The 24,888-nt window shown below is 45.1% G+C and overlaps 2 protein-coding genes across 3 annotated transcripts in view; both read right to left on the minus strand.

Annotated features, from left to right (window-relative positions):
• Positions 1-8,084: 8,084 nt before the first annotated feature.
• On the minus strand, positions 8,085-10,262 carry Adam30 (ADAM metallopeptidase domain 30). Its single transcript, XM_028785176.1, has one exon. It carries the CDS (start codon positions 10,260-10,262, stop codon positions 8,085-8,087), a length of 2,178 nt encoding a protein of 725 aa, XP_028641009.1.
• Positions 10,263-18,151: 7,889 nt separating this feature from the next.
• Positions 18,152-24,888, minus strand: part of Notch2 (notch receptor 2) — a 162,870-nt gene continuing 156,133 nt past the window's right edge. For both annotated transcript variants that reach the window (XM_028785178.1, XM_028785177.1), the window contains 4 exons: positions 24,532-24,833; positions 23,964-24,111; positions 23,245-23,342; positions 18,152-22,463 (listed from right to left, as the gene is read on the minus strand). In XM_028785178.1, coding sequence (XP_028641011.1) covers positions 21,069-22,463; positions 23,245-23,342; positions 23,964-24,111; positions 24,532-24,833 — 1,943 coding nt within the window. In that variant the 3' untranslated portion in view covers positions 18,152-21,068. The remainder of the gene's footprint in view (positions 22,464-23,244; positions 23,343-23,963; positions 24,112-24,531; positions 24,834-24,888) is intronic.

Here is a 24,888-nt window from a genome sequence, read left to right on the forward strand (position 1 = left end):
AGGTGGAGAGAGGAAGGGAGGAGAGACAGTTAAAATTAAGGGGCACTTGAAAGGTGGTATGGAAACTTAACATAGTAGAAGCTTCCTAAAAAATATACATATATGAAGGTGTTCTATGTGAACTTGCCAGGTAATGGGGGAGACAGAATACCACTTGACCATCTCTTCTTAGCAAATAAAGCTTTCTGTGCTAGGATTGGGTTATGTCTAATTGAGTTGTTGGCCAAAGGGATCCCATGGGAATCCCCAAACAACCCAGGCTGTTACCAAAACAACAGGTTGCTCTCCACAAGCTAACAGCAAGTCCCCATTGATGAAGACACCCACTCAACTCATGAACATGGAGAAGTTGAGCTGGTATCTACTTAGGGCCTTCACCACTACATGCTAGTGTCTTTGGTACAGGAAGGCACTCTTCTCGCTACCAAAAGAGAAAGATAAACACCAAGCCACTCACAACCCCTTTGATCTACACTGGTGTCCTGCCTGCAAGAAATGTTAGAGTGATATTGGCACAAACTTGTGGGAGTGACCAACCATTGTCTAGCTGATCTGATTTAAGGCCCACTCCTCATGATGGAACTCATACCCAACACTGCTTGGATTACATAGCCCAGAGATCTAGAGTAAAACCAAATTCTATTGGTCAAAAAAAAAAAGAAGTGGAGATAAAATGACCCCTAAGGATATCGTGCTATACTCACAGATCATTGCCTTGTCCAGTTATGCTAGGGAAGCTTCCTCCTGCAGCAGATACGAACAAATACAGAGAGCCAAAGCCACACACGATGTAGAGAGAGACCTTGGAAACTCATCCCCAAATGGCATATCTCACATCCCTCCCCTCAGAGGTCAGGAAACCCTACAGAAGAGGAGGCAGAAAGAGTGTAAGGGTGACAGGGGATGAGGACACCAAGAAAATAAGATGCTCTAAATCAACATGAACTAAGCTCTTATGAAGTCACGGAGACTGAAGCAGCACACACAGGTCTCCACGCACAGGTCTGCATGCACAGGTCTGCACCAGGTCCTCTGCATTATGTCTTCCAGTGTAGTGTTTTTATGAGTTATGCTTCCTGAGTGTGTGAATGAGTTGGCCTCTGATTCTTGTCCCTTCTCTTGGGCTCTCTTCCTTCTGCTGGTTTATCTTGTCCAACTTCGATATGATAGATTTTGTTTTATCTTACTATATTTTATTTTGTTATTATCTCTTAGAAGGCTGTTCTTTTCTAATGAGAAAATGGATCTAGATGGTAGGGGACATGGGGAGGAACTGGAAGGAAGAGAGGGAGGGGAAACTGTAATCAGGAAATAGTATGTGAGGAAAAAAATCTATTTTCAATAAAAGGAAAAAAAGAAAAGAAATCACATCATGTGTCTTTTCCAATCACGGTGGAATGAAGCTAGAAATCAGCAGCAGAAGGGAAACTGAATATTTCCCAGTCTAAAGAATGAATTACAAGGACAATTAAAGAGTATCTTGACATAAATAAAACATAAACACCAGGGGTCAAATTTAATAACACAGGAACTAGAGTGTAGGGGTTAACACTACAATCTGCTCTTGCAGAGGACCCAGGCTCAATTAATGCCCAGCATCCACATGGCAGCTCACAACCATCTGCAATTTCAGTTCCAGAAGATCTGATACCCTCTTTTACCTACCCCTTGATGGGAACCAGATATGAAGGTGGTTCACAGACATTTATGCAGGCAAAACATCCATACATATAAAAAATTTAAAAACCCAATATATTAATATATTATAAACAGTCCCAATAGGGAAATTTTAGTTATAAACACACTGAATGAAAGAAAATCATTTTTCTTTTTTAATAAATTATTTATTTATTTATTTATTTATTTATTTATTTTTGTTTTTCAAGACAGGGTTTCTCTGTATAGCTCTGGCTGTCCTGGAACTCACTCTATAGACCAAGCTAGCCTTGAACTCAGAAATCTGCCTGTTTCTGTCTCCCAAGTGCTGAGATTAAAGGCATGAGCCACCACTGCCCAGCATAAATTATTTATATATTCACTTTAAATCCCAATATCAACCACCCCCCAAAGAAAATCTTAAATAAACTCATCTTAAGGTAATAGAAACAAGATAAATTAAGACATAGTCATAGATAAAAGCCACAATAAAGATGTGAGCAGAGGTCAGTGAACAATAGAAAACAGGAAGTCAGTAGACCAAGGTCAATGAAACCATTATTTGGTTCTCAGAAAACATCAAATAAACAAAAACAATGAAAACCTGAGCAAGAGATTTTAATACATATTCATAGTGAAAACCCACAAATATCCAGCCAATAAATGTATAAAAAGATGTTCACCACCCCTAATCATCAGGAGATAGGTAAATCAAAGTTATAACGGGGTAGTACCTCAGAAGCACAGAAAGGCTATTACTAAGAGTCAGAAATTTCCAGTGATGTGGAGGATGGGTAGAAACTGGAACTCTTGGAGAGATGCCTCTGTAGCTCAAGCATTTTCCATGCCAGCATCAGGACCTGAATGTAGATCCACAGATACTACCTGAAAACTTGGGCTGAGTAGCATTCCTATGGTGAGATGGAGAAGAAAGACAGGAGGCATCTGGAAACTTGCAGGCCAGCTAGCCTGCATATGTAGCAGTGAAGAAGAGAGACAGTCTCAAACAAGGTGGAAGGGTAAACCCAAAGTTGTTTTCTAACCTCCACAAATGCACCATGGCTCCACAGTCACATGTGTGTATGTGATGTCTGTCTGTCTGTCTGTCTGTATGTATGTATGTATGTATGTATATATGTACAGAGAGGGGGTTTTAAAAAGAAAGGAATTGGAACTCCTGGGCAATGCTAGCCAGAATGTGAAAAGGTACCCACACACAGCAAGAAAAGTAAGGCAGCACAAAAAAAAATAATTAAAAATATAAATATCATAAGATCTATCAATTCTACTTTCTGACATATTCTCCCAAAGAATTGAAAACACACACATAGAAAAACGTTTCTGCATCAAGGCTTTTAGCAGCATTACTCAAAATAGAAGAAAGATAGAAGCAACTAGGGTTGAATGGTAAAAGAAATACAGATCTTAACAATATGATCATGCAAGCAAGACCTGCACAATGACACCACCAGCTAACATGCCAAAGGGAAGAGAGAAATCTCACAGGGCTCCACTCCCTGGGCGAAGAGCTAGGCAATCAATGGCTGCTGAGAGAGGCAGGATCGGTTTTCTCCAGTGCTGAGCCCCTGATAGGTTAGCCATTTCTAAGTGGTCAGCCTCAACAGGAGTACATGCGAGCAATACTAAAAGAACTCAGTATGCTCAACTCAGGGTTTATGGATTGGAGAAAGAGTTAAGGAATGCAGGCCGGTTAGAGAGGTGTGTGTGGGTATGATGTAAACACAGTACTTGTACTTTTTTTAAAAAAATAAGACTTTAAAATATAAAAGCTTTACAATGTAACAGACAGCCAATTTTAAAAAAAACATAGTATATAGACACTTTGAGAAGTCATTCCGTCTTATAAAGAAGAGAATTGTGACACATGGTTGAATCAAAACTATTGAGACTGGGAAATCTCTGAAGTAAAAGATTTGTTGAACCATCACTGATGTTTGCTAGAAATGGTCCAGGGCCTGGGGTATATTTCTGTAACTGCCAGCAACTGAGTTACAAAGCAACTAGAAAAATGTCTTCCACGCCTATAAGCCAAGAGCAGTTGGATAGCAAATGTTTGGAGAAGGAAAGCATAAGCCATTCATGTGGCCATGTCAGGGTTTCTCTCTTATCAACATGCTACAATACAGATAGACTCTGAAGACACTATGCTCGGTGAAGCCAGTCACAACAAAGAAAAGCACCATGTAAATGTACTTCTATGAGGGATTTAGTTCACTAAGTCTCACAGACTAAAAGCAGACTATGGCTGGGGGGAGAAAAGTGGGGCATGGTTTAATGGATACACAGTATTACTTGTGTAAGATGAAGAGGGTCTTGCTGGGTGTAGTAGGGCACGCCTTTAATCCCTTAGTCAGTACACAGAAGCAGGCCGATCTCTATGAGTTGGAGGCTAGCCTGGTCTACAGAAAGATAGCCTTGGCCAATGGGGGATGACATACTGAGGCTCTATCTCAAAAAAGAGTCCCATAGAACATCTGTATAAATAAAATATACAAATTACCACAAAATGCACATAAAAATGGTTAACATATGCCACACACATTTATTTATTCACTGGAAAGTTAAAATCCCATCTCCTAATGTACTAATAACCTTAAGATTTCTCAGCAAGTCATCTCTAAACTTAACTGAATTATATGTATACGTAGTCCCCCACCCCGGTAATGCTGTTTTTATTACTGTAGAAGCCCATGTACGTCCTTTAACATTGCTGTGACTTGGTTTCTATTGAAAAGGAAGCATCAGGGATGGAGAGGTGACTCAGCAGTTAAGAACACTTGTTGCTTTTGCAGAGAATCTGAGTTCAGCTCTCAGCACCCATAGGGTGGTTTGGCTCATAACCAGGCATAAATCTAGCAACAGAGGACCAATGCCCTCTTTTGGGGTACTTCTGTGATGAGTATCAGTGCATGCATGTAGTATACATACATGCACACATACATTAAAGCCAGCACTCATATACATGGGAGAGGATGCACTTTGTCCTGCTGCAGCTTGATGTGCCAGGGTGGGTTGGTACCCATGGGAGGGGGGCTTCTCCTTCTCAGAGAAGAGAAGGGGGGAACTGGAGGAAGGAATATGTGAGGGCGGAACTGGGAGGGAGGGGCCTGCAATTGGGATGTAAAGTGAATAAATAAATAAATAAATAAATAAATCTAAAAATCATTTTAAAAATACTCACAACAGAATCATTTTGAATAGGAGACAAAATAACACAGTGAAAAGTCTTTAGACCATTGCTTGGCACCTAGTGGGCTCTCAGAACTGTTGTCTGTCATCATTGGTATCCAGCTATGAGTCATTGTCCTTATATTTTAGGACATTGCATTGATGACCAGGTAGGTTTATTATATGTTTAAAATTATGATCATCACAAAACTAGTTATTATTTACATTCTTTTCTCTAAGTGAAAACAAACCCAAAGTAGTTTAGGTAGATGATGAGCCTTCGCTGTGTCGGTCCTGTTTCTGTCTTTGCTTAGAACTGTGGCTTTAGCACCTCTGACTGTGGCAGGGTGCAGGAGGCTGCAGCAACAGGAATAGCAGGAAGATCCAGCTTTGAGCAGGATGCAATCACTTGGGCTGGCCCAAGGATGGAGGAGGGATGAGCCTCTCCCTGGACATAGATGTGGCAATGACTCTTTCTGGGAAATTGGTTTTCCTCTTTTCCCAGAGTGGCAGCACTGTGCACAGGGGAAAGATTAGAGACTTGAAGGACAGTGGGGGTGGGGGTGGACGGTAAAAGACATTCTTCAGTTTCTGCAGTTGTACTTAGGAGTGCAACAAACTCAGAGCTACTCAAAAAAACCTTCCTGAAACAGACACACTGTCCTAGTTAGCTTTCTGTTGCTATGATAAACACCATACCATGACCAAAAGCGATTTGAGAAGGAGAGGATTTATTTCAGCTTCCACTTTACAGTCCATCACGAAGGGAAGTCAAGGGAAGACTCAAGGTAGGAACCTGAAACACCATGGAGGAGTGCTGCTCGCTGGCTCCCTCTTTAGGACTTGCTCAGTTTGCTTTTTCATACCATCCAGGACCACCTGCCTAGGGGTGGCATCACCCACACTGGGCTGGGTCCTTCCACAGCAATCACGAATCAAGAAAATTCTCCTCAGACTTATGTACAGGCCAATCTGACTGAGACATTTTCTCAATAGAGGTTCCCTCTTCACAGAAGACTTCAACTTTGGTCAAGTTGACACACAAAACAAGACTACCTCACTTAATGCAGCAAACAATTTTTTTGTTAACAGCCATGCTAAGAGACTGCTGAGGGCTGACATCTTCTATAGGCTATATAGAATGCAGGTGTTGTGATAGTTCAGGATAGTGGACCCATCGGTGCTCACCCTAAACACCAGAAACATCAGAAACACAAAGCAACAGACAGAGCTGTCTGTACCCACCAGAAGAGACATGACAGGAAGTCTCACTGGAGAGATCAACCCTTGTAACTTGTATTTGTTTAACTTAAAAAATGTTTTATCACCAAGTATACTGCAGCAGATGTACAGGTGCATGCAGCAGGTGCACAGGTGCATGCAACAGGTGAGCAGGTGCATGCACCAGGTGCACAGGTGTGCCAGAAGCCAGGACCCTCACCCTTACCCTCACCCCCTACCTTTCCCCACCTGCATAATGTCCCCTGCAGCCTGGCAACCACAAGATCCTGCTTGGCAAGCAGTGTATAGCAGGAAGACCATAACTCAAGCAGTGTACCATATCTTTTGAAGAATAGCAGGTAGATTATAATTCAAGGCAGTGTACCGTATAGACCATGATATGTTTCAAGTCACAGGCCGAGAAGATTCTGTACTTTTCCACCACCTGGCTCCTCTTACCCCCTCCCCTTGTAAAGCATGCTATAAAAAAGCATTTCATGTTCAAATACACGACTCTTGACAAGTAACTGTTTGCTTGAGTCCTTTCCCCCTCTCGCCCGTTCTTCTTTCAGGTTGTGGTCTTCCTTGCCCCCACGAATAACTAGGACCCGCCGGTCGGGTCACAGGTGCATGCAGCAGGTGCACAAGTGCATACAGCAAGTACACAGGTGCATGCAGCAGGTGCAGATGCCAGCACCAATGAAGCTGAAAGATACACAGGGGAGAGATGAGCTTCCTTCATCAGGATGTTAAGTCAGGGCTATACTCTGAACACCACAGTTGTCCTCTGACACAGACTGCACTCAGACTATTAGCTGTCTTTTCAGGTAAAGCAACTCTTGATCCCAAACTGAAGGGAAAATGAATCCTTGGGGGAAATTGCACTGATTTGTTTCCAAACAATAATATAATTTATTTTTGCTGATTTGAAATATATGGGAAATGTGTGTGACATCATTCTGGGAAAAAAATAAAGAGTCATTTGAATAAATGATGAACTTGTTAAATGACCAAATGTATTTAGATGACAGGACTGCTGGTCACGTTTGTGACCTGACAGACATTGTTTGTTTTAGATAAGTCTTGACTGTTTTTGTTTTCGCTTTTTTTTTTAACATTTGAATCATCTTTTATATTTTAATGGTCTTAAGGGTGGCTTAAGTAAAGATAATGTAAGTAAATTACATTAATATTAGGAAGGAATTTATGGTACAGAATAAACCACATTCTGTTGTACTCTGCTCCTGGGGAGTTTTTATAGTTTAGTTTTCAAGAAGGAAGCCTAAGAATTACATCAGGGATCAGCAAAGGAGCCTCAAATTATTGTTGTGACCCAGCTATATAGCACTGATCAGATACTTGAATATGGATCCCAAGCAAGACCTATGTATTGTTGGGGTGCACTGTGTGAAGGGTTTTTATGTATATCCAACCATTGACTGCTATACCAGCAGAGAGCTGAGAATAGTTTTTCTTGTGGCTGATCACCTGCCTCATACTTCATAAACATTCACCTTCCACACTTGTCGAATGGCTTAATAAAGAGCTGGTGGATAACAACTAGGCAGAAAGGCGAAGGCGGAACTTCTGAGCTGAGAGAAGGTCTCTAGGAGAAAAACATTAGAAGTAGGGACTCACCAGCAGGATACAGAGGTGGCCAGATGGGAGCAGATGCAGAGAGGTAACTAGGCACGCGGCAGGTCGTGGGCTAGAATAGTCACATCAGTTTAGACTGAGCTAGCTCTTAGTCTGCCCAGCTAAAGGCCTAAGCCATCATAAAAATTAATAAGTCTCTGTGTCATCCTTTAACTGGAGGATCCAGAAAGTCCCACTACAATGTATTGCAACTAGTAAGACTTTAACATGGACCATGAATGCAAAACTGCCACTCAAGGTGCCAAAGTAACCCCTGTGTGAATACAAGACAAAGGGATTATTTTTTCATTCATTCGTTAGTGTATTTATTTTACATCCTGATCACAGTTCCCCCTCCCTCCTCGCCTCCCAGTCCCTCCCTCTCACCTCTTCTTCCCCTGAGTCTCAGCTGGTTTTTTTTTCCTGCGATTACGAAACCAGTTTTTCATCAGCTGCCCCAAACACACGAGAAACATGGAGCCGATGAATAAAGCAATGCGCAACAGGTACAGAGGGTCAAATGGTACTTCTGCTCTGGGTCCAGGAGGCCCACTGTCAATGCTTCCCCCGTATCCTACCTCCTCACAGGATGGGGGTTTCCAGCCATAGTTGCAATGGCAATTCTTTTTATTGTTGCAAACACCTCGGCTATTGCACTTGCTAGGCAAACAGTTGAAATTCAGGGTGGTGTAGTCAACGCAAGTCCTGTTAAGACACACCCGGTCACCACCACAGGAGGTACCATCATTAATGTCACCTATGTCAGGTACCCCATGGGGTATCATGGTTCCATGATAGCTTGTGCCCCAGCAAATGAGATTATCTCTCCGCAGATAGGTGGACAGTAGAATGGTGTGATCTGGAAATTTGGAGAGGGCTTTAACATTTATACACTGTAGCCTGCCACAGAGTGTGTTGCCTCTGTGACACCTTGTATATCGAGTAGCATTTACCATGCCACAGTTCCCAGACTGGTCGCCTAACATGTTAACTGCATCGTAACACTGGGGAGGAGCCTCCTTGGCTCTACGTCCAAATATGGCCCGGCATTGCATGTGCCTGGATCTACATCCCTTATGGAAACAAAAGCCTCCATATCTGCACGGAGTTCCATCCTGCTTGTAATAGTCATCTGGACAGGATCCTGAGGTCCCATCACAGTACTCTGCGAGGTCACATTCATTCACTTCCTTCCTACACACATGTCCCGATGGAAGGAAGTTACACTTATGACAGCAAAGCCCGGTGGAACAGTTGACACCTTCTTTCCATTTACAGTCTGGCCCACAGCACAGGTCCTCTTTGCAGTCTTCTTTGGAACCACAGTCACATTGCTCTTGGTTTTCCACAATTTTATTTCCACACCTCTCTACTATATACAGCTTTGGAAAGTCAGATAGACAATAGGACATTTTGTAAGATGCGTGTAAAAAATACTGATGGTAACTACAATTACTAAACCCTGTACGTCCTGTCCCCATGACGCAGCTCTTCCTGCCTCTGCACTGACAGAATTCCTCATCATGGTGCATCCCCACACAATGGCCCATTTCATGAGCAGTCCAAGTAGCAGGTCCAAGGATATTAACATTGAGGAAGCTGCTCGCTGATCCAGCGTGGAACTCTTCACACGCTCTTCCCCAGGACCATGCAGTAGCATCTGTATATTTTCTTGCAATATATAAATGTACCCAGTCTGAGGGAAGCCGGTGATGCAGTGAGGCTCTCTTGTAAAGCACGAATTGACCTAAAACTTGAGATAATGTGGGATAATAAAGACGGATTCTGTTAAAATGTGTCCAGACTTCAAGTGCTTTCAATTGAATCTTCAAGCTGACATCCTGAAAGTAGGTGTCTGCAATTGAAGCCAGAAGAATGGCGTCATCCACCATTCTGGACATATTGCCACGGGTAAACACATATCTACTCGTGTCAAAGACCATGACCAGTTCCAAGTACCTTTGGTGCTTGTAGGAGTCATGAAAGTTCTTTATCCTAGCCATTTCCTCTTCCTCTGCTGTTTGCCCATCTGTTTCTTCATCAACCACACCACAAGTCTCATTGCTAAAGTTGTCCTCAGTTACAAGATATACTACATGTTCAAAACTGGAAGAGGCCCTGAGGGGCTCGATTTGGTAGTATCTGGAGTCAATGTTCAAGACCCCCCGCAGACCCCCCATGCATGTGCTCAGAGTAGATTCGGATTCCTGAAAGCCTTCCACAGAGCCCACGTAATTACACTGGTCTGGTATATGTGGGTAATCCTCTATCGGACTGCCCTCTTGGGTGAAGGAGAAAACTGGCAGATGTCTTGGCAACAGTAACTTCTTGGGCCGCAGGTGAATGACATGCTTCTTGCCTTCTATCTGTAAGAGGTATGACAAAGAACTGTCTGTACCCCGTACCCCTTTCCTAAAGCTTAGTACTTTGGGAATGGTGATTTCATATGAGTCAAAGCCCCAGTCAGGGTCAAATAGTAGGTCTTCGCCCACAGCCTCAAGAAAGAGCATCGCCAGAAACAGCCAGCAGTGTTGGGGGAGAGAGGCCCACACTGACCTCATGATCTGTTTATCGGCGCTTGGTTTGTTCTGAACTCAGGAGTTGCAGGAGCAACTCAAGCCTCTGGTTTGTACATCAGATTTCCATGGGACTCCATTCTAAGCGCAGGAGCCCCAGGCACACCGCTCCCATAGCAGGCTTTTCTGGGAAAACGGGACTCTCGGGGCCTAGATGGCAGGTTTTCCCCAGGCGCGCCCCTACCCGACGACGCATCCAGTTCGTTTTCCTCCCCCACCCCCAACCCCTACTCCGGCAGTGAATTAAGCTCGCGCTTAAGAATAGAGGGAAATGAGCACGCGAACAATAGAATAAAGAGCGTGTCCCAAGCTTGTTCTGAACATACGGGAGGCAGACGGGTGGCTGCAGAGTCAGAAATGGAGAAAGAATAGGGAAATTGGCTCAGAAGACAACTCACTATGGAGTCTGTCTACAGGAGAACAGAAAAAAATCACACACTTTGCCTGGTGGTTGTGGCACATGCCTTTAATCCCAGAACTCGGGGCGGGGGGGGGGGGGCCGGGGCGGGGCGAAGAGGCAGTGAGTTTGAGGCCAGGCTGTTCTCCAGAGTGAGTTCCAGGACTACACAGAGAAACTCTGTCTCAAACAAACATCAACAAAACCACCACCACCACCACCACCACCACCACCACCACCACCAAACAAAACAAAACAAAACAACAAAACAAACAAAACAAAACACAAAACACCAAACAAAAACAAAACAAAACAAACAAACAAAAAATACATTTTATAGCGCCTCACCTCGCTTTTAAGTGTGCCCCATTTTGCGGTGGGTCTCTCCAAGAAGCCGAAGACACACCAGACAGTCCCAGATTCCGCACCCCACCCTTCTGCCAGGCTCTTCCAGCTGCTGGCTTTTCAGAGCTCTACCACCAAACTAGAAAACAATAGTTTTTGCCTCTTTTGCTGCGGGTTGAGAATTTACATGATGGTGTTGCCATGCACAATAAGCACTTGTTGGCATTGGGAGAAATCCAGGAATATTCTGAGAAAGGTACACGGTGGGTTATAATTGTAGTAGGAATATGTACAGGTAACAGATGACATGTCAATGGTGAAGAAAAATGTCCTCCGTTTGGAGCCAGAAGGGCTTAACATCCACAGACAATCCCAGAGGGACATAAGGCCTGAAGACAAGCGTTTTCAGGTTTAGTCTTAGGAAATTCAGTCAGGCTGCTTCCCACAGAAGTGTAGTTAGGGAGCTCTTGATGGTCCAGACCTGTTGTCTGTGGGCAGAAGTTATGGTCTTGGGCTAAGAAAGGGAGAGAGGGAGGGAGGGAGGGAGCGAGGGAGGGAGGGAAAAGAGCACAGCACTTATGGAGGGGTAAAGGCATCAGGAGTACTTTCCCTGAATGAAAGATGAAAAGGCTGTTGCTATACTTAGGTGTGCCAGCCCCTCCCTCTCTAGGCTGGACCATTAACTGGCTTGGTCTTGTGCAGGCGACCACAGCTGCTCTGCACTCATAATTCTGGTCATCCCATCATGCCTAGAGGATGCTGTTTCACTTTGGTCACCCTTCACATCTGGCTCTTACAATCTTTTCACGCTCTCTTCCTTAATGGCCTCTGAGCCCTGTAGGGTGGTGTCTGGCATGACAGATGCCTCTGTGGCTGAGCATTCCATAAACTCTTAGTCTCTGTACTTTGGCCAGTTGTAAGGTTTTGGTTCGTGTGTGTGTGTGTGTGTGTGTGTGCGCGCGCGCGCGCGTGCACGCACTAGTCACCTTTTTTTTTATTTTAACTTTTTAAAATTCATTTTATTCATTTACATTTCAAATGATACCCCCCTTCCCCGATAGAATTTAAAATGTGGTCAGGTATGTGGACATCCTAGAGTAACATAACCTGGGCTAGGTCCATCCCAGTACCATAGGCATAGTGCTCCATGGGACTGTGGGGGAAAGCAGACAGGGAGACCAAATAAGAGACCCCAGGAAACCTAGGATGTATGGTCAGGCTAAAAGAAGAGGCTTGTCATGGTCTGAGGATTGGGTTTGGAAAAGGAAAGGCAGGCTGAAGAGGAGCTGAGCGGAGTTCCAGGAATCCTGAATTTAGCCAAATGAAGGCTCTCGTAACGGTGTGAGCTGGTTCAGGAAAGGGCTCCATCATGCTCTGTGAGCTCAGCCTCCGGCATGAGAGTGAGGAGGGACCCAGGAGACAGGAGAGAACCTGTGTCTCCTCTACTGGGAAAGCCCCGCAGAACACTGTAAGGAATGCAAGCAACAGCAGCAGACACAGAGCAGCCGAGGAAAGGCTGCACTGTGCCCCGGTCATAGCAGTCGTACATTTTAAGGCACTACATCTGCCCCTCTCTCTTTCAGAGACAGAGTCTTGCTATGTAACTATGCTCAAACTCTAGTGAGGCCTCAAGTCTGTGGGTCCCCTGGGGAGTACAGACATTTGCCACCACATCTGGCAAGATATTGGAACTCTTGAGATATGGGGCCTAGTTGGAGAAAGTTGCATCACTCAGGGTGTGCCTGCCCTTCAAGCGGATATGGGGATGCTGGCCTCTTCCTTTTTGCTTCCTAGCTTTGAGATGACAGTTTCTCACACTCCTTGCTGTGATGTTGTTTTAGCACTAACCTAAAAGACACAGGCCAAGTGACCAGGATACGTCAAACTCAGAAGTCAAAATAAGCCCTTGCCTTTATGATTAATTACTTTAGGCATTTCCCCACAAATATGACAAAGGGGACAGAAGGTACTTTGGAGAGGCAATGGCTCTGCTAATGATCTCAACGGTGACAGCTTTACAGTCACACACATATCTCAAACATGTATGTACATATGTAACAGACATGAGTCTCTATATAGGCATATTAAATATGTGCAGCAATTTACATGTGGATCATACCTCACTAGAGTGCCTAGTGTTTATTTTTACATTTATAATATTTAGCACAATATAAATGGTACATAAATACAATATTAGGAACTAATGAGTAAAATGTACCAGTTCAGTTCAATGCCATTCCCACCCCCGCCTCCCTGCCCTGCCCCTCCACGGTGTTTCTGCTCCTCAAGGTGTTTCCGCTCCTGGTAAGTCTCCCTGCCCCTTCCTTATTTCACCTGTTCTATTGCCTTCTCTACCCTGTTCTCTGAAGCCCCTTCTAGAAAGTGACTTAAATCTAGAAAATAGTACATGTTGTTCATTTTCTTGCAAGAGTGTCTCTTCCCAATGAACAATTCATACTGCAAATAATTTTCTAGCTCTACTTCGCTGACCCCAACAGGTGCGTGGTATTCTTGCAGTATGCACTACTCTCTGACTTGACAATTTCCCTCATGTGCCACAGTTATGCTAGTCAAAAACTTCACATTTATCCTGTTTTAAAGTTTTTCTGTCTTATGCTAGTGAGCATAAATATGTACTTTACGGCAATTAAGATGTATGTTTATATATAAATACATACATTTTCCCCCTTGAAACGATTTCCATTGTGTTAGATTGCTAGAATTTAAATAAATATATCAAAGAAAGTGAGTGTTCATATTGATTGTTATTGACTCACCCTTAAAAATGGTGTTCTTTACAAACTAAGAGCCACACTGCTCACTCAGAATTAAGACCATATAACTAGCAGCATGTGCCAGTAGCTGTCACCTGAGAGAGCACGTGCACCTCAGAGCCATTCTCATATTGTATAATAGCTAAAATTTTCACTAGAAGAAGAATGTAACTCAATATTTACCTTGCATCCTTGGATTTTTATTAAGGTGGGGTATATTTAGTAACTGAAAGTGAATATGTTTTTAGTTTGTATATGCCTGTAACCCTAGCATTGAGGGGTGGGGCATTGAGGGCAGATTCCAGGAGCTTGCAGGCCAGCCAGCCTAACTGAAATGGTTCAGTAAGAAGCCCTGCCTCAAAGCAAATAAGGTGGCAGGGAAAGACAGGAAGATGCCTACTATCCTGCTTTGTCCTCCATGGGCACTTACATATACCACACACCCACACACACCCACAACACACACACACACACACATTATACACATATCACACACACCTCTCTCTCTCTCTCTCACACACACACACACACACACACACAATCACACACACACACATCACACACACACCTCTCACACTCTCTTTCTCTTTCACACACACACACACACACACCTCACCTCTCACCTCTGTCTCTCTGTCTCTCTGTCTCTCTGTCTCTGTCTCTCTCTCTCACACACACACACACAAAATATTAAAAAGAAAACACCCTGGGAACCTGGCACTTGGGAATCCACTTGAAATAGTACAGGAAGAGTTTTGTTTACGCAGCTATTAGAACCAACAAGGAAAAAGCCTCACTCTTAAAATTCCTTCCAGCTCAGTCTACTGATAAAGCTTAGGAGAATGCCAGTAAAAAAAAAGTTTAATAGATTTTTTTTAAATGTGTGTTGTGTATGTCTCTGCATGTGCGTGCAACATGTACCTTTAGGTACAAAGGCCAGAAGCTGGCATTGGGTGTCCTCTATCCCTCCACCTATTTCTCTGACATAGGCTCTCTCCCTAAACCTCAGACTGGTGTGTTCTCAGGTAGGCCCAGAGGACTAGCTTCTGTCTCCACCCTTTCAAACCTAGAATTGCAGGCACGCGCTGGCTCGTGGGTACTGGGATCCAGATCTGGGGCTCCCGATTGTGTAGCAAGTATTCTTGACCACTGAGCCATCTCTCCAGACACCCCTCTGCTTTTAAAACCGTGTCTCCCTGTGTAACCCAAAATAGTCTTGAACTCATGATTCCTGATCCTTAATCTTCTCTTCTCAGATTATTAACAGATAGCTCCAAATTTTTGCTCAGCCACAAACCTGCCTTCCTACCCAACACAGTCCTCACCCCACAGCTATGTCTTCACATTTCTTGTGTTCACTCTCTGCAGTGGAGACAAATGTCAATAGTTGGAGTGTGGTTTAATGGTTATCTCTAAGTAAATGTATATAAGCAACTATTGTCTATTCTTTTTGTTTTCCTTAACACAGGCACCACTTCAAGATCTTGTTGAGTACAAGGGACAGCTGGAACCTGTGTTAACCTCTTTGGTTACTCTTTCATCACTGAGCATAGCATTTGTTTTAGATGGTAGTTGATACCTTATTTTGTGACGTTTCCCGACATAATTTATTCCAGTTTTTCATGAACATATAATTTGATCAGCACATTCTTGATTTCCCTGCAGTGATTGTGAGTTTTCTTGGTGTGGCAGTTATCTATTGATACACTTAAAAAGTGCTATTTCGTTATGAGTGCTTTGCCTACATGTATGTGTGTGAAGGGTCCCCATAGTCTACAAGAGGGGATTAGACCCCTTGGAACTGGAGTTTCAGAGCACTGTGAGCCACCCACTATGCAGATGCTGGATTCTAATCCAGTTCCTCTGGAAGAAGTAGTGATCCTAACCACCAAGCATCAACTCAGTCATATCAGTACTTCTTTGCAGTTGTTTCCTTAGGAGATGGGATGTTAGAATACTCACTTGTGCCAATTTGGGGTTTTATTATCTGACACAAGCTAAAGTCATCAGAGAAGAAACTTAACTGAAAAAACTCTCCCACCGGATAGGCAAGTTTATGGGTCACTTCCTTGATGACAATTGAATTGTGAGGACCCATCTCACTGTGGATGGTGCCACCATGGCAAGCCACAAAGATCAAGCCCATCAGCTGTGTTTGCCCATGTCCTCTGCTTCAGTTCCTACTTCCAGGTTCCTGTCCTGCCCTCCCTCCCTTCTTGAGTTGTAAGCAGAAATAAATACTTTCCTCCTCAAGTTGCTTTTGATTATGGAGTTTACCACAGATAAAAATCAAAACAGATCACCACTGTAGTTTTAGTTTGGTAACAGTGGATTTCTATTTTTGTATCTGTAAGTAAGTCTATAATTTTCTTGATTTTTTTTAAAAATTTTCTTCATTTCATGTTTTCCTTTATGGCACACATGTGGAGGTCAGAGGACAACTTGAGGAGTTGGTTCTGTCTTACCATGTGGGTCCCTGGAACAAAACTCAGGCTGTCAGTATTGGCAGCAAGCAACTTCACCAACTCAGCCATTTCATCTTTACTTTATAGGGCTTATCTATCCTGCTGCTGGATTGTCTCCAGGTTGTGCCATCACAGCTAAGGAAACCCATAGCAGACCCAGAGAAGCAGTTTCATCAGAATTATCAACACAGAAACACTTTTGTTTCCTGGACTAACAAATCAGTTACAGGTCAGCAGTAGAAGTTTCCCAAAAACTGGTTGCACAACTATGGTTGAGGAAGACCTGTGCCTTGAGATACACCCTCCTCCCCATTCAAAGTCTGGCCCAGGACTCTGAGCCATCTCTCAGGGTGGGGTGAGACCTGCATGGTTCATGGTATGCCTTGATGGGAAACCTGTGCTAGGTAGCTTTCCTTCCAGGTTCCAGGAACTCCTCTGGTTTCCATTCCTTTGAACCAAAGATTAATAGACTGGTCAGTACTACTCAGGGGCCTCTGCAGTCCACATGCATCCACCCCCGTATTGAGACATGGTCTTGTGTAACCCTAGCCAATCTTGAACTCTCTGTATAGTTGAAGATGATCTTACAATTTGGGACCCTCCTGACTTCATTCCCAAGTGCTGGGAACACTGTCTCCTGTTAGTATACACTGTTAACTATTCCATACCAAAAGAAACACTGAATTCTTTCTCTATTTATATCTTCTCCATGGCAGAGGCATGTGCTAGAGGCAGTGGCCCCCTCACAGATCCCAGGCACCCCACATCCTGGAAAGTGTGCTGGTATTATAGGAGACTGTTCTATTTTATTCATCACATCTGACAAGAGCCAGTTCCTGCTCTTGGGCTGAGAGGGTTGACTGAGGGAGACGGTTCACTTCCTTTCCTTCCACAATTGCCAGCCAGTATCCGGTCCTACTGTTCTATGGCAGTGCACAGCTGAGGGCAAGGCTGCAAGGCTTCCAGGTGCAAGGGTAGGAGATCAACGGACCAGTGACCTTCAGCCTAGATCCATGGGAGGAAGTGTCCTCCAAGCAAGATATGGTAGCACAGAAGTCTGCAAGAAGCAACTCCAGCTCTGAGAACAGCCTGTGGGGCATCCCTCTGAGACTCTTAGTAATTCTCTCCATACATAAAAACCACATATACAACATAAAACCCACGTGGAGGCCAACGTGTCTCGAGTACAGTTATAAAACTTGAGGAATAACTGATGTGTGCTAATGAACCATGAAGTCCTCTTTCGTAACCAAAGCATCGCCCAAGATTTGAAATCAAGTCATTTCAGGAAAAAAATCCAAACTGTTATTTTTTTGTAATTATGCACACATGATTTAGAAGTGTCTATAAAACAAGAGGATATGAAAATCAGCTCGATGGTAAGGTTGCAGTGAGACTGCTGGCATTGCATTGAGCCACGCCCAGGAACTCACTGATTGCCTCTATAAATAAATGTACTTGTTAGCAAATCTATACCCTGATGGTACTGTATAATCCTATTGTTTAGTCTATCCTACACATGTCCACACAAACCAGCAGTGCTCAGGTAAGTGAACCAGGAAGTGTTTTCTATCCAATTCTTGCCCCAGCACACACTCCCCACTTCCGTGGGAGGCGCTTGGTCCCAAGCAGCCGTCTGCTGGTCACATCCTATGGTCAGGGTGTGGTGGAATGGCTCCATAGTATGATTTTTCTGAATGGATGAAAATCTTCCCCTCAGAAGCATTTGTGATCAAACTAGACAAGAAAATGAAAGAACCTCAGTACTGGGCTTAAGATTCAGCATGAGGAAGATTTAAGTTTCTCTCACCAACTGTGACATCATGAGGCCATCCATCACTGTGACACCAGGGCACCAGCGATGGAGCAGGGCAGAATAGGATATCACTGAACTTTGACATGAAATCTTTTTTATTTTGTGATAAAAATGTTTTCATATAAATTTCATCTTAAACTACTTTTAGAATGAAACTTTAAAAAGTAAAAACATTGTGCATATTCCTTCCTGTATTTAGTCAGGAACACGCGGTCATTTTCTGGTTACTGAGTTTCTCATACAAACAGATACAATGTCACTTTTCAGGGAAATGTACACAAGGAAGTTGCCATAGTACCAAAACAGTTAAGGGTGGGGGCCTCAGGACATAGACACGTGTCCTTTCAAACAGTTCTTGTACATTCAACACATTGGTTAAATTTCAGGTCCTGAAATCACACTCGAACAGAACGTTACACCTTTGGTTCTTTTCTATGCAAGATTTCAAGTGGCCAATATAACAATGTAACCAACTCGTGCTGATGGCTTTCACTAAAATCTTTAACTCAGCCTTTCTTTCCTTCAATCCCCCCACCAATGCATAAGTCAGAAAATGATGCTTAAAACAAAAAAGAACAAATTAAAAAAAAATCCTCAAAGGCAGATGGGAGTCAAAGGATGAACTCATAGGAATAAAAAGTCCAAAACAGGGATCTGGGATCTGTGTAGAAAATAAAGGGTGTGCCCCATACAACCTTAGCCTCTGATTCAGATCCCAGGAGGAAGGGATTACCCTTCCCTCTTCCCTTTCCTAGACACTACACAGTCAAGAATTCTAACATCTAAGGGGCCGATCAGATGTTTGACTGGCAGTGTTGTCTTCTTCATCTCTGTAACCTGTTTTCTGTAATGGCAGTTTTCACATCCCTCCTCCCAAACCCAAAGGATGCTCTTTCAGGGATCCTTGAAGGAGACACAGCAAGTTTGTTCTTCTTTGTGTCTGGGAAGGAACAGTGACCACAGACCCAGTGGCTGGATCCGTGGCTGTTGTTTGCAGGCAGTGGCACTAGAGCTTTAGGGCAGAAGAGGTTCACACACACAGGTTCTCTTTATCTGGGACTAACTGATGGGTACATGGGGAGACAGTCAATATTTAGGGCAATAAAATATCTATATTCCATGAAAGGGACTGGTAAGATGATGTTACCACATGAGAATAAAGTCAAATGACCAACCTTAATCTGCCATAGACCAGGACAGAACAAATTATTTTTCTTGATTCAATGAACTTAGATGGGACTAAAATCCTCATTTGTTTATAGACTGCCATGGTAATAGATACGCAGGGATAAAGACTATTATTAAAACAACAACAAAACCCCTAAAACAACAAATAAATGCTCCCCCCAGGTGATCCAGCTAATAATATACATAAATGCTCCAGGAGAACTCAGTTTCCTGTGTCATGGGCATCATGGCACCAGGAAGCAGTGATTGATGGCATGGCCATAAGGCCAATTATTAGCTGACTGAGGGGAAGATGGAGAAAACTATCATCCTAGATTTACAACAGACAAAAAACTGTTTCTGCTCTTGAGAGTCTGAGAAGTCACTGAGACCACAATACAGGAAGCAGGTCTGGATGAGGTACAATCTTAATCTGAACACAAGGACAATGAGGAACCATCATCATCTGAAGAGAACTCTAGGGAAGGAGTGTGCTCAGGAGACTGTCCATTCTCCACGTCTGGAACCCAAACACAGACTCCACGTCTTCACTGCGAACCTACTGTGTGCATCAATCACCCAGATCACACAGTGTGGAGAGAAACTGATAAACTGGCTTCTGATCGGAAAGGAAAGTGGTTCTAAGGAAGTTGGCAGTCACTGGGTCCCCTGTGCCCTAGGCAAGTTCTGTCCTAAATGGCAAGGGTAAAATAAATGGAGAGTCATTTTCTTCTGCTGCCATCTATGAGGAGCAGTGCGGCAGCCAAGAGTACCTTCATGTGCTGGATCAATGAGTCCTAAGATTGGGGGTAAATGTGCTTCACAGTAGCAGTCAATGGAGGGCCTGTAGGTGGGTGATTGCTTCTTGAACAAATTAGCTTATTTCTTGGACAGTCCAACATGCACCCACTTTTCCTACTTTACAACAAAATGAGAGGAATATCACAGTACCTAAGCCTCCTAGAGTACAATTGCATATTGACTAGGACAACAGAACAACAGCTCATATCCTTCCCCCATGAGTGTATATGGGGCCCCAGATGCAGGGGAGAGAAATTAAGGTGCAGGTTCAGAAGGAGGCTTCTATTCCCCAAATACTTTGCTTTCTCTTTCCTTCTAGAAATGAGACATGAAGACTGCAGTGAGTGCACTTGCCATAGAAGCATACTTCAGAGGCCAAGGCTGAGACCCATGACCAGAATAAACCCTGTGAGCCTCCTTGGGTGCTGGGAATGTGGGAACAGGAGGCTAAAGTTGTTTTCCAACTTTTTTAGGAATGATTAAGAGCACAAAAGTCTTGCCTATGACACAGTGACAGGATCAACCATAGACGGGCGCAGAGAGGAAAGCACCAAGTGACATCAAGGCCATTTCCAGGGCTGAGGAGATCAGACGAGTCAGCCTGTACAGAGTCCCAGGGCGCACTTCTCAGTCTGACTCTAGAGCACAGTCTCCACATGCAGTCAGAAGCCCCCAGGGCTTAAAATGCTCTTCAAGCTGCAAGAAGGTCTGGGTGATAAAAGCAACCATGGTATTCTCCAAATAAGAAGAGAGCGAGGAGTCTCAAGGCTTGTATTTATCTTGCATTTCTGTGAACCTGCAGGATGGGCGAGGGTCAGCAGGAGCTGCATCCTCCCCTAAAACTGCACAGACACTCAGTGAAGAGTGAGTAATGCTTCTCATGCCTGTCTGAAGTCCGGAGCATCTTCTCTCCTGCCTCCAGACGCTGGTTACAGAGCTTTCTTCATTTCTCTTCAGATAGCCTTCACTTGTCCCTCAGCAGTATGTGTGATAGGTACTTCCATCTCTACGACTGAGGCAGACTCTTCATGCATAAACCTGCATGTTGCTGTTTGGTGGCTCGGACATGTGTGTTCCAGGTCCCCGCTGACCGCCCCCGCCACCTCCGGGAGTTGGGCTGGTGGTCACATCTGACCAGTCAGACGCCGAGCGTGGTGAAGAGCTTGACCACTGGTCAGGAGACTCTGGGGACGGTGTCAGGTATGGGTGCTCACCCTGGAGGTGACCACCATGACTGGGGGTTCGCTCAGCAGCATTTGAGGAGGCGTAACTGTGTTGGGAAGGGGGTGTGGGGTACTTGCCCACAGAGGCTGGGAAAGGATGGTAGGTTGGCACAATGGTCTGAGCTACCTGACCCTCCTGCTGGGGCATCATGGTAGGTGGGAAAGCCACACTGGGCAAACGGGCCATCTCTGGGATCTGGTACATAGAAGGCGGCAAGGGGCCTGCAACAGCTGGAGGGCAGTTGGACTGTGTCTGGGGAGCTCCAGCTGCCTGGGCAATGCTGCCTTTTGGGATGAGCTGGAAAGTCACAATGGGAGGCAAGGGCTCCCGCTGGGTGGAGATGTGCTTCCCTTCCGGAGGTCTGCTCTGGGGAGCTGCTATGCCAGGGTGGGCTCCCTCTGCAGGAGCCAGGACCATGCCAAACATTTCATTGTACTGGGTCTCATTCATCTCCACACGGTTCATCCAGTCTGCTGGGACAGGAACTGGATGTAACCTGCCCAAGCTTCCTGCACTGCCACTACCTGGGGGGACAATGTGGTGGTGGGATAGCAGCTGGCTGACTGAGGGGAGCACGGTGCTGGCTCCAGGAGCCAAAGGCTGCATTTCATGAAGGTTAGAGAAGGACAGTGCATGCTGTGCATGCACTGGGGCAGCAGGGGCGGCAGCAGCCAGCAGAGGGGTGGGCGAGGCCTGTAAGATTCCAGGGGATGTGATCATGGGAGAGGGTGTAGCATCAGACACATATGTGTGAGGAGACTCGAGGGAATCGACAGGGGATAAAGTCACTGAGCTCTCAGACAGCTGGACCTTCTCGTTCAGACACTTCTTCCTCCTATTACCCTTGACATCCTTGGCTTCCTTGGCAAGGTTAGGCAGGCTCGTGGGCATGGTGCTCTTGGTGTTGGGCCGTCTAGCCTTCTTACCCATTGGGGTGTGCTTCAGACTGAGGAAAGACCTGTTGGGCCCACAGAGGACAGGCGAGAGAGCAGACGTCAGGACAGTCCCCGGAGGGCTGGGAGTCACGTTGTACTCATCCAGGAGGCGAACAATGTCATGGTGCATACGGTCCCGAGCCACATCCCGGGGAAGTCGGTCCATGTGGTCTGTGATGTCCCGGTTGGCAAAATGGTCTAACAGGATTTTGGCTGCTTCATAACTTCCCTCTCGGGCAGCAAGAAACAAAGGTGTCTCTTCCTGAAGAAAGACCAAAGAACACATTTTAATACCCAGAACACAGAATGTTCCTAACTTTACTCTTTCATAATCTTTTTAGTACTTTTTCTAAGTGCTTCTTCTATGAAATACCATGGACAGACAGTATCTCTTCCTACATATTGTGCATCTTTGACTTCCACAGAGATCTCCTCTCTCCCAAAGAACTCACTCTGCTCCCAGGAGCACCGTCTTCTTAGACAGGGACCAGTGACACGAAGCCAGCCTCAGAGCCAGAGCGTCACTTAAGAGAGAGAGATGGGCTTGCCAGCACGAAGTGCTGAGAGGAAATTGGGTTGCCATAAGAAAGAGAGGACGGAAACCAAAGTACACAAAGAATTTAGAACACGAGAGAGACAGGGTGAGACTTGAGGAAAAGAAGTAAAACAAAGGGAAGCAGTAAGTACAAGAGGCATAAAGGAGGGGCCACGACAGGAGGGGCCACGACAGGCAGCTCAAACACAAGTGTACCTCAGTGTCCAAGAACAGAGAAACAAACTACTGCACAGAGAGAAGGGAGAGAATGAGAACAGTGGTGCGCACATCTCAGAGACGACAGACTGCTGAAGGAGAAGGTCAGGGAGGGGTGCACCAAGTGATTTCTAGGACAGCAGGATGAGTACCAGACAACCAGGGGCTGCCTCCTAACAAGCCCCACATCCTCCCTCAGGATCTCTGGACCCAGCTCCCCCAACGAGCTTCCCCAGGCCTTCTAAGGAGACACAGCTGGGCTCACACTCAGAGCCTGAGCTAAGTGCTGTACCTTATTGTCCTGCATATCTCGGTTGGCCCCATTCTTCAACAGCAAGAGAGTTGCCTCCACATTATTGACGGCAGCTGCCCAGTGGAGGGCAGATTTTCCTGTAGGGGAAACATTTGATAAGTACAGCACTAAGGAAAGTGCTGTGGTGTTTGTTTTTTTATTTGTTTTTGTTTATTTTCCAAGAAACCTTGAATTCCCTGGAGAGCAGCAGGAAGTCAGTGGCCAAGGAGCCCACAGAGAGCACACTTGCATTTTCCTTGTCTTCTCAGAATATTTCAGCACAAGCTGGGAGCCTCTAGGTAACAGGCTCCCTGGTGTGTGACATTCATGCCCTCCACCGCCCAAGCTTCACATACTGAGGATAGGAAACATTGTGCTATATGCCAACTGCATATTTAGGATATCTCATAACCCCCAGTGAATCCACTCCTGTAGTAAGAGGTGGTTATGGCTAGGATTCCACAGGCAAACTTTCCAAGAACATTCTTTGAGGTCTAAGAATGCTCATACTGAAAAAACTAAAACCAGAAACCCTTCTCTTCTCATCTTTATGTGGGACTCCTATTGCCTCAGTTCTGGGAGCCCCGCACACTGAAGGAAAGAATAAGGGATTCTCCATCTCCATCAGATTCAGATCTGAGGAAGTCCTCTCAGGGGCGGGGAGCAATACTCCTGCTTAGAGACACGCTCTGCAGACTGAGGCAAGTCCTTGTCCCTACCATGGTCGTCCACTGCATTCACATCTGCTTGGCAATTGATCAGCTCGGCCACCATCCCCTCCACAGCCAGGCGGGCAGCCAGAATCAGGGGGGTAGTGCCGTCGTTCATTCTGGCATCTAGATCAGTCACTCGGTTGCGGATCAGAATCTAGAAGAGAAGCAGAGATGTTTCCCTTAGATGAAGAAAAAGAACGAAACAAGAGCACTCAAACTGAGGTGTCCCTGGGGGGCATGTTATCTTTATGTCCTAGAAGCTATAATGGCTAATCACGGCCTTGTTGGAGGAGGTATGTCACAGGGACGTGCTTTGAGGTTTGAAAAAGACTTGTGCCACTCCCAGCAGCTCTCTACCTCCTTTGTGGTTCAAGATGTGAGCTCTCAGCTGTGCTGCCTCCATGTCTTCGCTCCACCATTATGGACTCTGATTCTCTGGAGGCATAGGCTCCATTAAACTCTATTACAAGTTGTCTTGGACATGGTATTTACCACAGATAGGAAAGTAACCAAGACATGCCTTACCCACTGAGATATCTCATTCTTCATATTCAAACCAACTCTTGGCTCTTACCTGAAAGACACCTTGGGCATCTGCTGCGACCGCAGCGTGAAGAGGACAGCGGCCCATGTTGTCCTGGGCATTGGCATCTGCACCAGCGTCCAGGAGGCGTTTGGCAGCATCAGCTCTCGAATAGCGGGCTGCAAGGTGCAGGGCCATCTCGCCAGTGCGGTCTGTCTGTGCCTGAAGGCTGGCACCTTGGTAGACCAAGTCTGTGATGATGTTGGCAGAAGAGTCCTCAGCATCTTCATCTTCATCACTCAGGTCCGAGCTGCCTCCTCGGAGAGAAGCCAGCATCAGTGGAGTACACCCATCTGTAGGAAGGGAATGTTCCAAACACATTCAAATTAACCCATTACTGCAACAGCT

Source organism: Grammomys surdaster, unplaced genomic scaffold (assembly GCF_004785775.1).
Source record: "Grammomys surdaster isolate TR1022 unplaced genomic scaffold, NIH_TR_1.0 125156, whole genome shotgun sequence".
Taxonomy (NCBI): Eukaryota; Metazoa; Chordata; class Mammalia; order Rodentia; family Muridae; genus Grammomys; species Grammomys surdaster.